The 13,685-nt window shown below is 42.8% G+C and overlaps 2 protein-coding genes and 3 non-coding genes across 11 annotated transcripts in view; 2 read left to right on the top strand and 3 right to left on the bottom strand.

Annotated features, from left to right (window-relative positions):
* The window catches only part of LOC5507309 (protein APCDD1), a 14,657-nt gene extending 11,874 nt beyond the window's left edge, over positions 1-2,783 (top strand). For all 5 annotated transcript variants that reach the window (XM_032375892.2, XM_001627911.3, XM_032375893.2 and 2 more), the window contains exon 4: positions 504-2,783. In XM_032375892.2, coding sequence (XP_032231783.2) covers positions 504-1,926 — 1,423 coding nt within the window. In that variant the 3' untranslated portion in view covers positions 1,927-2,783. The remainder of the gene's footprint in view (positions 1-503) is intronic.
* The window catches only part of LOC116615378, a 24,216-nt gene continuing 12,914 nt past the window's right edge, over positions 2,384-13,685 (bottom strand). For all 3 annotated transcript variants that reach the window (XM_048720453.1, XM_048720452.1, XM_048720454.1), the window contains 7 exons: positions 12,458-12,584; positions 12,233-12,376; positions 11,704-11,911; positions 6,643-9,224; positions 5,717-5,813; positions 4,522-4,575; positions 2,384-4,261 (listed from right to left, as the gene is read on the bottom strand). In XM_048720453.1, the coding sequence (XP_048576410.1) occupies positions 4,228-4,261; positions 4,522-4,575; positions 5,717-5,813; positions 6,643-9,224; positions 11,704-11,911; positions 12,233-12,376; positions 12,458-12,584 (3,246 nt within the window). In that variant the 3' untranslated portion in view covers positions 2,384-4,227. The remainder of the gene's footprint in view (positions 4,262-4,521; positions 4,576-5,716; positions 5,814-6,642; positions 9,225-11,703; positions 11,912-12,232; positions 12,377-12,457; positions 12,585-13,685) is intronic.
* On the bottom strand, positions 6,132-6,238 carry Trnai-uau. The gene is made up of 2 exons: positions 6,201-6,238; positions 6,132-6,167 (listed from the first exon to the last, which is right to left on the bottom strand). It is a non-coding gene; the product is annotated as a tRNA-Ile (tRNA).
* On the bottom strand, positions 6,312-6,418 carry Trnai-uau. Its single transcript has 2 exons — positions 6,381-6,418; positions 6,312-6,347 (listed from the first exon to the last, which is right to left on the bottom strand). It is a non-coding gene; the product is annotated as a tRNA-Ile (tRNA).
* On the top strand, positions 11,341-11,447 carry Trnai-uau. The gene is made up of 2 exons: positions 11,341-11,378; positions 11,412-11,447. It is a non-coding gene; the product is annotated as a tRNA-Ile (tRNA).

Below are 13,685 nucleotides of genomic sequence, written 5' to 3' on the forward strand. Positions count from 1 at the left end.
GATTATGAAACCATTACTAAAGCCGCATTGTCACCAGTTTACTTCCGGTCGATTACTTAACAATCTCCGATGATTTTTAACGGAAAACGCGAAAAATATTTCAAAATATTGAAAGCAGTGTGTCTATTGGAAGTTTCTTTAAGGATGAGATTGATAATTTAGAGCGGATGGCCTGTTTGATATCTCGGATTCTAATAGATTCTTTTGTCTTTTGACGGTTGAGGTTTCCGTCGGACCTCCGGAAGTAAACAGGTGACAATGCGGCTTTAAATCCACATTCTAACAAAACAACTTGCATTGTAGTTTGGGAATATTGGGATAATTTAGTATCTTTAGTATGTCGTTATCTTAATTCTCGTGGACCAGCTATCAGGTAAATAAGTTAAATTTTGGAATATCATTGTTGGGAGAAACTTCAAATCAGTCAGTATTATCAATTATAGTAATTATAAGGATTGTCACTGTTGATCTGATTATTTCTCTAATTCTCCTTTGTCCATCAGGTGCGAGGCTCGCCCCGGTCCCAAATTCCTGACTCGCTTCGTCCAGATTTTCTCGAACCAAACATGGCAGGCGGACTTCCATTTCTATTCAGATTATCAGTGCACCAAGCCCACGTTCACTTTGCATGTGCGCGGGGCGTACTGGTTAGGCAACGAGGCGAAAGATTTAAAAGGTGCGACGGCAGCTCATTTTAACTTCACCACTATCCACATCCACCCTCACACACAAGCGGAGGAAGTGAAAATCGTCACGGTGATGAAAAAGTCGTGCCCTGATACGCTTTTAAATATTAAGGAGACACCAGGGATAGGCGTATACAGTGCGACAAATGCAGCTTTCAGCAAAAGACTTTGCAGAACAACCTTTGGCATCTCGGATTATGAATTCTCTGTGCTCAAAATTAATACTTTTAAGATGTTGAGCTCTAAGTCAGACCTTCTGTACTTTGGTGAGATTCCAACAGGGAAAAGCCGCCGACGGTACAGCCCAACAAGTTACCAGCTACCATTGAAGCGAAACAACGCTCCCAACTGCACAATTTGTATGGTAATCAGTACTGCAAGCGCAGGGGTGGCGCCCATCATACCAAAGGTCCGGCCACGCCCTGTGATGTTGAATGACGAGTGGGGTAGTTCCTCATGTGAGACACGCCCCGGTGGGTCATTCCTCACCCGCTACATGGCCTTCCAGGACAGCAGAAGCCACTGGGAGGGATATTACTATTATTTTCTGGACCCTGAGTGCAGGAAGTTAAACTTCATGATTTACTTTAAAGGAGTTTTTACGAGCGGAAGTTATAATACCAAAGTGCGTGACGGTGAAGATTACGTGTTCACCGTGACGGAAGCGGCCATTACACCTCATACTAAGTCCTTTACGAGGCAGCTCAACTATATGTCACGCAATAACGAGTGCGGCAAAGATGGGGAGTGGGAAAATGGTCAGTCACAGGACATCACGCAATCCAAGGGATGCCGGCTTCTTGGCATCAGCCTGCCTCACACCGAGTACGACCTCTTGAAGATGGTGACCAACGAGGATGGCGAGCGAGAGTTATACGTCGGGCAAAGACCGACCGACTTGTCCAGTCTTGCCTCACCCGACAAACGCCCGACTTCATTTCAAGTGCCGATGTTAAAGTGCGACGCCTTTCGGCATGAGTTCGTGCCTCCGACAACACAGCCGACAACTGCGCCGACCACTAGATTTCCTAAACCACCCGTTATCAACCCAATACTGGCTGTACCGACCCTTAAACGAGACGGAAAGAAATCTCCGACGGAGAAGGATAAGACGAGTAAAGGTACGCGTGGGACGACGTCGAATGGCGACGTGCTTGCAGCGCGAGACGAAAATGCGGCATCTAGCCTGCGGGCCTCGATCATAGTGGCAGCGGTGCTACTGCTAATCACGTTACTATGACAACTGAATGACTGTTGTTTTATTGGGTGAGAGCAGTGTCAAACTGACGTCATGCAAAATGACCATATTAGGAAGTCCAAAGGCAAATGACAATTTGACGTGTGGTTTGGCAGACATGATGTAGCGCTCAATTGTTGAGACATTGGTTCGGTGAAGTAATAGAAGAAAGTACCAAGTATTTTCAAAATTTGACTTTTAAAATAAAAAATATAAGTAAAACCGAGTTAAACATAGTTTAACTGAGCTGTCCAGTATAGAATATAAAAAAAAATAATTTATAACTCACTCAAAATGCACTATTTTCAATACTAACAGGTTCGACTGGTAAACTTGATAAAAAAGCATCTAAAGGAGCCGGCAAAGCCTCCCTAAGATGCCTCGCTTTGCCATGCTATTGATTATCTCATATTGAAGCCCAGGACAATATGTACAAATCGCCGACAGTCAAAACAGATAGTATGTTTAGGTTTTTTTTTATTCCTTATTGACACAAATTATAAAGAAAAGACTCTTACAAGCTTAATAACAAACGGAGTCTTATGGATTCTTCGGAAGCGGGCACCAGGGGTTAACTGGGGTAATTTTGCAAATGGCATTGCCAGAACTAAAAAAATACCAGAACACCCCAGAACGCGTGAAAACTCACGCTTATACAAGTTTCATTATAGTCTTGGTTTGAAGCCTGAGTGAATTATTATTTTGATGAATTTGAATATTACAATCGAGAAAAATTCGCTGTTAATAAAATAAATAGTTTCTTAGTTTTCTATGTGATATACTGGCACAGTTGTATAATAATGCATTTCAACGAAAAGAGTAGTGTAAAATAATTGTTCAAATAAAGGAAACAAATGTGAGACCCCTGGTGTTATAAGTATTTTAAAATATTCAACCCAACTACAGAGGCGAGCGCAGTTCCTCGTTGGTTTTCCTAGCCCCTGGAAAACCGACCATTTAATATCTGACGGGAGATGGCTCCTTTTCTTGATGTTTGATATTTTTTCGTGCCCGCAATTGAGTGCTCTTTGGGGCGAATAGCCCAATTTCTAGTTCCACTATGACCGCTGGACTTACAGACTAAGAACGCACAAATACAGTGTAAGCTTCGACTTGAGGCAAATTTCATGTGCATCTAGCGAGAATCCTCTGGTACTTGGAACAAACAATGCAAAAACCTGTAAATACTTCATGTTCTTGCTGGTATTTGCAGGCGATTTAATTGAAACCGAGGCTTTAACTGTATTTATGCGTCCTCAGTGCCTATGTCCAGCAGGCACCGTGGAACTCGAAACTGGACTATTTATTTACCGAACTGTCAAAAAAATATAGTCAGTCCCCTACATATGCTGACAGCAAAAATGGGGTCTTCCATCACGAGCCCCAGGAACATCCCCCTTGGAGACGCCCAGGTATCAACAGGACACAGGCAACCCATGAAAGCTCAGTGGTAGGGCTCTTATGGAAGCAGAGGTCCAGGGCGCGAACCCCAAGGGATACAGTCCGATATACTATATTTAGTGACAGTAACACCAACACACCGCTAGCAGCACACAGTGTAAATGACACAACTAGTCAGTTTAGGAACGGACCATTTTATTTTTTTTGCTCGATTTGTTTTTCTCGAAAAGTTTTACTGCTCGATTTTTTTTCTCGAAGCATGTGGCGATCCTTTCTGCAAGTCTTCGCTTGCTCGATTTTTTAAGGGCCTTCCGTCCTCTATGCAGGGCCGTAGCAGGGGGTGGGGCACTGGGGGCACGTGCCCCCCCCCCCCCCCAATATTTTCAAACATTATAAGGAAATGACCATTTGGGGCGTGGCTGTGCCCACCATTGTTTTCTTAATATTTCTGTATTGTGCCCCCCCCCCTAATAATTAAGGCCTGCTACGGCTATGCTATCTCACCAGAGGGCGCAAAAGGCACCGAAATGTGAACACGGGTCTTAGTTGACAAATGTGTGATAAATGGTTTGTTGTTTTTATATAAATTTTGTTTAAAATATGATATGCATTTTAGTATGGCTCTATTGCTGAATTATACAATAATGCACAGAAAATTACGTTTTTTTTAAATGAAATATTAAAAATAAAACCATAGAATCAAAAAGCCCAAAACTGTTGTGATCTCGTACCAGAACAATGAATAAAATACACCAAAAACTGGAATTCGACTTTGCCAAATTTTCAGGGCAGAAGAAGTCTTATTAAAGACGAAAATTTGGCAGAGTCGAATTCCAGTTTTTGGTGTATTAAAAATATAACCGATATAGCAATGATAAAACTCTTTGGTACGATTAAAATGGACTACTCTTGCATCTCCATAGCCATCCCATAGTTCCTAAAAAAAAGGTGGTCATTTGATCAGAGGATATCTGATGAGAGATGGATATTAGATAAGAGGTGGATATCAGATAAGAGGTGGATATCTGATGAGAGTTGGATATTTGATCAGAGAAGAGATAAGAAAGCCCCAAGGGCAACCTTAAACAGACAGTCTTAGCGCACGTGTTAGATAACAGTTTTATCCTCAGAAAGCTATCATTTACTTGCTTGTACAACAATTGCGAAGCACCATAGAAATATATTGATTCTACTTACTTTGAGATTGTGGTGTTATCAAAACCGTAACGTCTGCCAGATATTGATTCAGACCTGAAAATTGTGAATAAAACCTCAGTTACGTTTCTGCTTAATATTAACAAAAACATAACCATCATCATCATCACAATCACCATCATCACTATCACCATCGCCATGGTGACCGTCATAATCATCACATCACCACTATCACCAACTGACATAACATAACAATCATCGTCATTATCATCACCATCACCACCACCATCACCATCACCATCACCATCACCATCACTATCACCATCACCAGCACTATCACCATCACCATCACCACCACCATCACCATCACCATCACCATCACCATCACCATCACCATCACCATCACCATCACCATCACCATCACCATCACCAGCACCAGCACTATCACCATCACCATCACCACCACCATCACCATCACCATCACCATCACCATCACCATCACCATCACCATCACCATCACCATCACCATCACCATCACCATCAATATCACCATCACCATCACCATCACCATCACCATCACCATCACCATCACCACCACCACCACCACCACCATCACCATCACCATCACCATCACCATCACCATCACCATCACCATCACCATCACCATCACCATCACCACCACCACCACCACCACCACCATCACCATCACCATCACCATCACCATCACCATCACCATCACCATCACCATCACCATCACCATCACCATCACCATCATCATCATCATCATCATCATCATCACCACTATCACCATCACCATCACCATCACCATCACCATCACCATCACCATTACCATCACCATCACCACCACCATCACCATCACCATCACCATCACCATCACCATCACCATCACCATCACCATCACCATCACCATCACCATCACCATCACCATCACCATCACCATCACCATCACCATCACCATCATCATCATCATCATCATCATCACCACTATCACCATCACCATCACCATTACCACCATCACCAACCGAGGCACCATAACAATCATCATTATTATCACCACCATCATGGTCACGGACACCACCATCTCGCCAGTGATAATCACAATGAAACAAACCTGTCCACCGGTCGTCCGGACGCTCTCTGCCTTTTGTAAGACTTTCCTCACGTCACTTCAAGATCATCACATAATCTACTAGTCAATCAACAACAGCATACTTACTTTCTCTTTCGATTGCAATAGAAACATATACTGATGATCAAAAGAACAAGGACTGCTACAGATACACCGACGCCAATCATCTCAGCTGTCGTCAAACCTGAAATAGTCAGAGCAGAATGTTTGACGTTTATCTATTATAGCAGGTTTAGCGGCTTACAGAGCCAAATGGTGGTTTGATATGTATTCGGTGGTGTGATGTGTATCCGATTCGCCTTAAAATTATAAAAAAGCTAGTGCTCATGTAGAAGGATCAAACTCTCGAACTTCGCATTTCATGGCGCCCACGGGACACGCCCGTACTGCCTATAAGTACGACAAGCTAACCGACTGTGCCACAGGAACACTTACATCAAGGATTTAAAAGAATGTCTTACATGATTATATAATGAGGTACTATTTTAGAAAATAAAAATTGTGTTCCTGGAGAGGATCGAACTCTCGACCTTCGCATTTCATGGCGCCCACGGGACGCGCCCGTACTGCCTATAAGTACGACGCGCTAACCGACTGTGCCACAGGAGCACTTACATCAAGGAATTAAAAGAATATCTTACATGATTATACACTGAGATACTATTTTAGAAAATAAAAACTGTGCTCCTGGAGAGGATCGAACTCTCGACCTTCGCATTTCATGGCGCCCACGGGACACGCCCGTACTGCCTATAAGTACGACGCGCTAACCGACTGTGCCACAGCAGCACTTAAATCAAGGATTTAAAAGAATATCTTTCATGATTATTCACTTAGATACATTTATAGAAAATAAAAATAGTGCTCCTGGAGAGGATCGAACTCTCGACCTTCGCATTTCATGGCACCTACGGGACACTCCTATGACAAAAGTCATCCCGTATTTTATTTTCGTAAGAGGACATACCCAACTTCTATTGACGGCAAACTCTATTTTGAATCGCCCACCTTACCTTCGCCTTTTACGCCTTTATTTGTCGCATGTTGCTGTGACTCTTCAACCACGTTGACAATGACGTCACACGTCCCTGTCAGTCTAGGCTCGCCCCAATCCCTCACGGTAACAGTGATTGTATATTTGCACGCGTGTACTAATGGCACAGTATTGTACAACGTGCCATTACTTGATACTTCAAACCTTCCTTCGCATTCAGAATCAGTCACTACCCGTGCTATGGTGAATTCGACCACCGAGTTATTCCCCTCATCATTATCACACACGTGCAAGGTCAATAATGACTCATATTCACGGGTGGATATCATATAATCTACTTTGGATGTCGACGAGTTACATTTCGGGTTGTTGTCATTGACGTCATCAACCACTATGGCAACTGTACCCTGGGAACTGTGTGGCGTGATTTCACCGTCACGGGCTTCGATTGTGACGTCATAACGCGAAACTCGTTCTCTGTCCAGCGGTCTATTTATAAATAGCCGCCCAGAGTCCGGCTTGATACCAAATATGGAATAAGGATTAAGAACATGACCATGGTTATCTGTTACATTTTTTATGTCGTAAATAATTCGTGCATTTTCTCCGGTGTCTGAGTCGTTTGCGTAAGCGGTAAATATCGTCGTATTGACCGGCGAATCCTCCCTGATATTCACCTGTTTGGGGAGATATAATGCGGGTCTGTTGTCGTTTTTGTCTCGCAATCGTATAGTTATGTTAGCATTGGTGCAAAGACGTGGCCTGCCCAAATCACACGCTTTTAACACAAGTATATAATAAGCAATATTCTCTCGGTCGAGCTGCTTTGCGGTGAATATTCGTCCCGTCACCGTTTCAATATCAAACGTTCTATCGTCAGGGTGGATATCTCCCCGTGACCCGTATGTGTGGGTGATGTTGTAACGAACATCGCTATTCGAGCCAGAGTCTTCATCATGCGCATGCGCAATGAGCACTGTGCTTTTGACAGGCAAATTCTCGTTCACCGATATGTCGCGTGGAAGCCCCACAAACACAGGACGGTTGTCATTCACATCCGTAACCATGATCTCAACAGTTGTTCGACTGTACAAAGCAGGTTTGCCGTTGTCTCTAGCCTCGACTTGGAACTGAAATCTGTTGTTGGCCGACTCGAAATCGAGGTTGGAGGTGGTAGAAATAGCACCGGTCGTTTTATTGACATCAAATACTCTCTTGATGTCGTCATTTGCTGATGCGATTATGAAGTACTGAACATGAGCATTCGACCCCAGGTCCTTATCGGAGGCATAGACAGAGAGGACCTGGGTGCCAATACTTGTATCCTCAGATATGTTGACAGAGTAAACACTCGCGTTGAATTCTGGGTAGTTGTCGTTTATGTCTTCGATAGTGATAACAACTATCGCAGGGTCACGTGATAATTGAGGTGGTTCACCGTTGTCTGTCGCTAAGATACCCAAAGTGTACTGATCCATCACCTCTCGATCAAGTGTTCCATTCAGGACTATTGTTCCATCCTCTATGTCGAATATGCTCTCTTTATTTCCGCTATCGATATGGTACGTTATCAGTGCATTGGGCCCTATATCCTCATCGTGAGCGTGTACCCACACAATCTTGGTCCCCACCGAGGTCCCCTCGCTAATCCGGACGGTATAGTTTTGCGGTCGGAAAACAGGTTGGTTATCATTCACGTCTTTAACTCGAACAGATACCACAGCGAACCCTACACGCGGTGACGAGCCATGATCTGTCACCACGACGACGAAGGAGTAGATACCAGTCCTTTCTCGGTCGATGTCACCTACAACGGATAAATTGCCGGTTATCTCGTCAACCGCGAATGTCTTGCGGACATCTTCATCGGGAATCGAATACGATAGTTTGGCATTTTTCCCAGAGTCGGCGTCATTGGCCCGGACAAAACCGAAAACGGTCCCTTTGGCCACGTCCTCCGTGATGCTAAAGTTATAACTTCTTTTGTCGAACACTGGGTTGTTGTCATTTTCATCAGTGATGTTTATTGTGACGTAAGCATAGTCACGTGATACCAATGCAGGTTTTCCGTTGTCGCGGGCTTGAACCCTCAAAATGAACGACCGCGTGACTTCGAAATCCAAAGTCCGGTGAACGATTATTTGTCCAGTATTTGGGTCTATACTGAACGATGAGTTACCATCAACAATGGAATACGTAACTTGACTATTAGAACCGCTGTCCATGTCCACTGCAGTCACCTGGAGGACTGGGAGTCTAACCCAGGACTCCTCGGAAATTGCCACCGAGTAATTTTGAGGCGAGAACACTGGGTACTGGTCGTTGATGTCCTGGATATGTACGTCGATTTCAAGAAATGCTTGAAATTTGCCGTCAGAAGCCATAACTGTCACGCTATAGCTTGCGTTACTCTCTCGGTCCAGGCTTCTTGTCACTTTAATATCCCCTGTTGTTTTGTTAACTGCAAAGGTGTCCCATGCCCTCCCGGGTATCAGTTGATAAGTCACGTGACCATACGTGCCCAGGTCCCTGTCGTAGGCCTGGGCGTGGTAGACAGTGGTTCCGACTGTAGTGTTTTCTGGGATAAATAATGGCACAAAGCTGTGGAAAGGAGAATCGTTATCAGCATAATCACGGTATGTGCGGTAAAACCACGGCATGAAAAGCTAATATAATAAAATAAAAAATAGTGTTCCTGAAGAGGATCGATTTCTCGACATTGATCGACCTTGATTGAACTCTCGTGCCCACGGGACACGCCCGTACTGCCTATGAGTACGACTCGCTAACCGACTGTGCCACAGGAGAAATTATTTCAAATGTTGAAATTTATCTCTAACGCTATCATTTTGGAGTGCTGTAGCACGTTTGGGGGCACAGCCACGCCCCTACTATCCTGGGTACCAGAGGCTCCGAGCTTCGCGGCGACAACGATTTTAGCGAAGCGAAAGACCGTTGATTGGAATGGAGACGATCCTCCAAATATCGAATACTACTACAATAGCAACCTTTATTGACCAATCAACGGCGTAGTATAATGTATGAATACATAAGCACCATACTGAGGCTGGCTATCCGTTGCACCAGAGGCTCTTTCGCTTCGCTCAAATCGTTGTCGCCGCGAAGTTCGGAGCCTCTGTTACCCTGTGTACGCCCCTACTGGTCATTTCCTTATAATTTTGAAAATATTGGGGAGGTCACGTACCACCCTGCTACGGCCCTGTTTTATCAATTTTTATCAATCCTTTTCAGTAAAGGTTTGGTTATGTTCATGGAATTCAAGACAAGAACGAACAATTTTTGTTAATGATTTTTATTAATGATTGCCCTAAATTTCATAAAAAACTGCCGCGAGACATTTTGAAATGCTTTTATACAAGATGTCACTCGCAAATCAACGTCATTAAATGTAAAACATGTGAAATAATTCTTACTACGGAGGGTCATTGTTTGGTATCAACATCATTAGGCAATACTGACGGGTCCATTGTGGTCGAATAAAAATAGGTTTCTTGCTTTTGTTGTAATGCTATCATGGCTTCAAAACGACAAGCCAAAGTGGTTTATTTTCCGTCCCGAAAAAGAAAGCATGTAGTATTCCTCGAATAAGTAAGAGACGAGTGAGCGGGAACGAATCCCCGCGCGTAAAAGCACAGGTAGCCCTGGCACTGTCAATGAGTAATTTGAACCGACAGCCTCAAAGAATCACTTAAACGTGGAAATGATAGACGGCTACAAGTACTGCATCACGTTGGATTGAATTTATTACATTTTTATGGAAGAATACTTGCATAAAGTAACAACTCCATATGTTCTCTCTATTAACGGTCAATGAGGCGGTTGGTTCAAATTACTCATTGAAAAAGCCTGGGCTACTTGTGGTCAAAGCACGGAAAGGTAAGCTCTACAGACCCGAAAAGATTAGGATGAATCGTGGCCTCTAGTTGTTATTTCCTTGTTTACATCGCTGAGCTATGTTGAAATATTTGTACATAATTTTAATATTAGTAAACACAATTATCTTTCTTTTTTTTCACTCTGTGAAGACGTGGAGGATATAACAGGGACATTTCAGTGCAGCTATTACTTAGTAGCAAGAGACCATGATGTAAGAGAGCGAATCCCCCGTATTAGGGTATGTTCCAATGATGACGTCCGTAAAAACTATTTTTAGAACAAGCAGTTATTTTTAGATACGTCTCTGATTGGTTAGCGCTCACGTTTCCTAGCAACAAGATTCTTACGCGGGATCACATCTTGAGCAATGTGATCCGGCAAAGGATGTTTCGGAAATCTTTTTGACGAAAATACCTTCCTTTTTTACGAACGCTGTAAAAATGATCTTCCATAGAGAGTAGCATTGTGATCGTGAGCCTTTAAGAGCAGTTAAAAGGATAAAAACAGGTAGCGAACGAAGTAAAGAAGTGCAGAGGGAAATTTGGTGTGAGATTGTAATAGCTCGTGGTGCCCATAACCAAATATGGCACGACGAACCATGTATGGATGCTATGATTGACAAGCTCGCGCAATCTAAAAATAGCTTTCTTGGACGTTATCATGGGCCACGAGGATTCGTTCTCTTATATCATGGTCTCTTGTTAGTAGTCATAATCTGTTAATGATTAATATTCCCGTATTGGAAAATTATTTCCTATTGTTTTTCAATCAATCAATAAATCAATCAAATGTAAAGTGTAACTCAGGGAATATTTATCACTCTCCTGTGGCACAGTCGGTTAGCGCGTCGTACTTATAGGCAGTACGGGCGTGTCCCGTGGGTGCCGTGAAATGCGAAGGTCGAGAGTTTGATCCTCTCCAGGAGAACAATTTTTATTTTCTAAAATAGTATCTCAGTATATAATCATGTAAGATATTCTTTAAAACCCTTGATGTAAGGTCGAGAGTTCCATCCTCTCCAGAAGCACTGCTGGTTAAGTTTGAAAGCGATCTCTTACATCTCTTTAATTTTATAATAAACGAAAACAGCGCTTGTCACATTCATCGTCACTATCAACAACATTATCGTCGTCGTCGTCGTCTTCAACTAATATCATTAACTTTCATGAGCACCCAGTCATACCTTTGGTTGAATATCGGTGCGTGATCGTTCGTGTTCGTGACGTTCAGCGTGACCGTGATGACGGTTGCAAGCTTCGTGTCCGTGTTGGTAGCCGTGATGGTCAGCTCGTGACGTGAAGTGTGCTCGTGATCCAGAGGCTTCGCAGTTATCAGGGCCGCGTATTCACGTGACACATTTGGGGTGATCATGAAGATCCCGCCTTTATTACCTGGGAAGTAAATAGCTTTTGATAACAGCAGAGCACATGACACATTTGGAGGCCCAGGGAGTATAGCCTGCGAAACAAGCGCAAAAATTTGTTTCCCTCGTCGTGCTCACTTGCTCGCCTCTCTCGCTCCCGACCTCTCCCCTCTTTTTCAATGTGTTTGTTGCGCAGGCTAAGGGTACTTAGACTTCGCTTGTTACGCAGGCTATAATGGTTATCTCCCCACACACTCAGCGTCCAGGATCCCCAAAGATGAGTTATGGCGGGTGACACACCTATTTATTTCACGCTGCCCGTTATCATTGTTAAACGGTACTAACTTACCCTTGGTGACAGTTAGTGATACATTGGTTGCCCTGTGGAATCTGCCTAGAGCCGAAAATCTCAGCCCCAGTAGAACTTCTCCGATTTCTGTTGTTTCCAATACTTCTTTGCTGTAGTGTCTTTCTCTGAATGCCGGTTTTGAATCTTAAACAAGGGCAAAGCACCATAACCAACAGAAACATGACTTCCAAAACATGGAAAGAGTTTGTAAGTTGTTAGTCTTACCGAAAACTTCAAGTACCGCCGGCTGTGACGCAACACTGACTCCTGCTGATTCCGCGATACATATATAGCGACCAGCGGATGCGTTTGACACTTTGTCCATAAAAAGACTGGGGCCGAACGAGATTACCTATCAAAGAAATTCAAGATCAGAGTTAGAAAATATCTGCACATGCGTATAATAATAAATAATAATAAATAATAATAATAATAATAATCTTTATTGCCTTAGATAAATCAACATGTCTAAGTTTACAAAATGTAGGAGAAACCGATTATAAGTAAATGCGCTACATCAATTATATGTCACTATATTTAAAGACAAGCCTATTGACAAAAGTATTTTTGAATCGCTCTGAGTGAACCCTAGGATAAATCACATTTCTTTTTCTGAGGTTGTATTTTTGGTCTTTTTTCTTAGGCAGGATTTTGCTCAGAGGATATTCAGGTTGATCTAAGCGAGTACGATAAATCTTCTTATCTGCCTCCTCTAGAAGTTTACGGATGTTTACAATGTTTGAAATGTATTTCCTTTTAAAGCATCTCTCTAGGAAGTTCTGTATGTTTGTGAGATCCGAGTCTGAGGCACCAAAAACGGACAAGCCATAAGTGAAATTAGGAAGGACAATAGACTTAAAGAGGTGATCGAGTTCTTCTTGACAAATTCCTTCCTTTCTTAAAGATCTTAAAATGTAAAGACACTTATTTGCCTTTGTTAACTTGGAACGCACATGTTCACTGTATTTGCCGTTAGACTGAAAGGTAATCCCTAGAATCGGTAATACCGTACATTGCGGAATGTTGTTCACTAACTCGATATTCTGATTACACCCTTTCTTGCGGAAAACTAGCTCTTTGCATTTAGATGAATTACATACCATGCCATTGTCCTTTGTCCAAGTTAAAAACAAATCTACTAAGTCCGTGCGACATTCGCCATTGGCCCAGACAGGAATAACAATATTTGAGTCGTCAGCATATTTAAACAGAGCGGGCTGATTACATAAATTGATTTCTAAATCATTGATAAATATGTTAAAAAGATACGGGCCACTAACGCTGCCCTGCGTTGTACCTCGATTTACACATTTCCAATGACACTCAAACCCATTGTATACCACGCGCTGTTGGCGGCTAGCCAAAAAACTCAGATACCAATTAACAATAAAGGGACTTAATGGTAATTGTTTAAGCTTACATGACAAATTTACGTGTTTTACGCTATCGAACG

The sequence above is a fragment of the Nematostella vectensis genome, chromosome 13 (assembly GCF_932526225.1).
Source record: "Nematostella vectensis chromosome 13, jaNemVect1.1, whole genome shotgun sequence".
NCBI lineage: Eukaryota > Metazoa > Cnidaria > Anthozoa > Actiniaria > Edwardsiidae > Nematostella > Nematostella vectensis.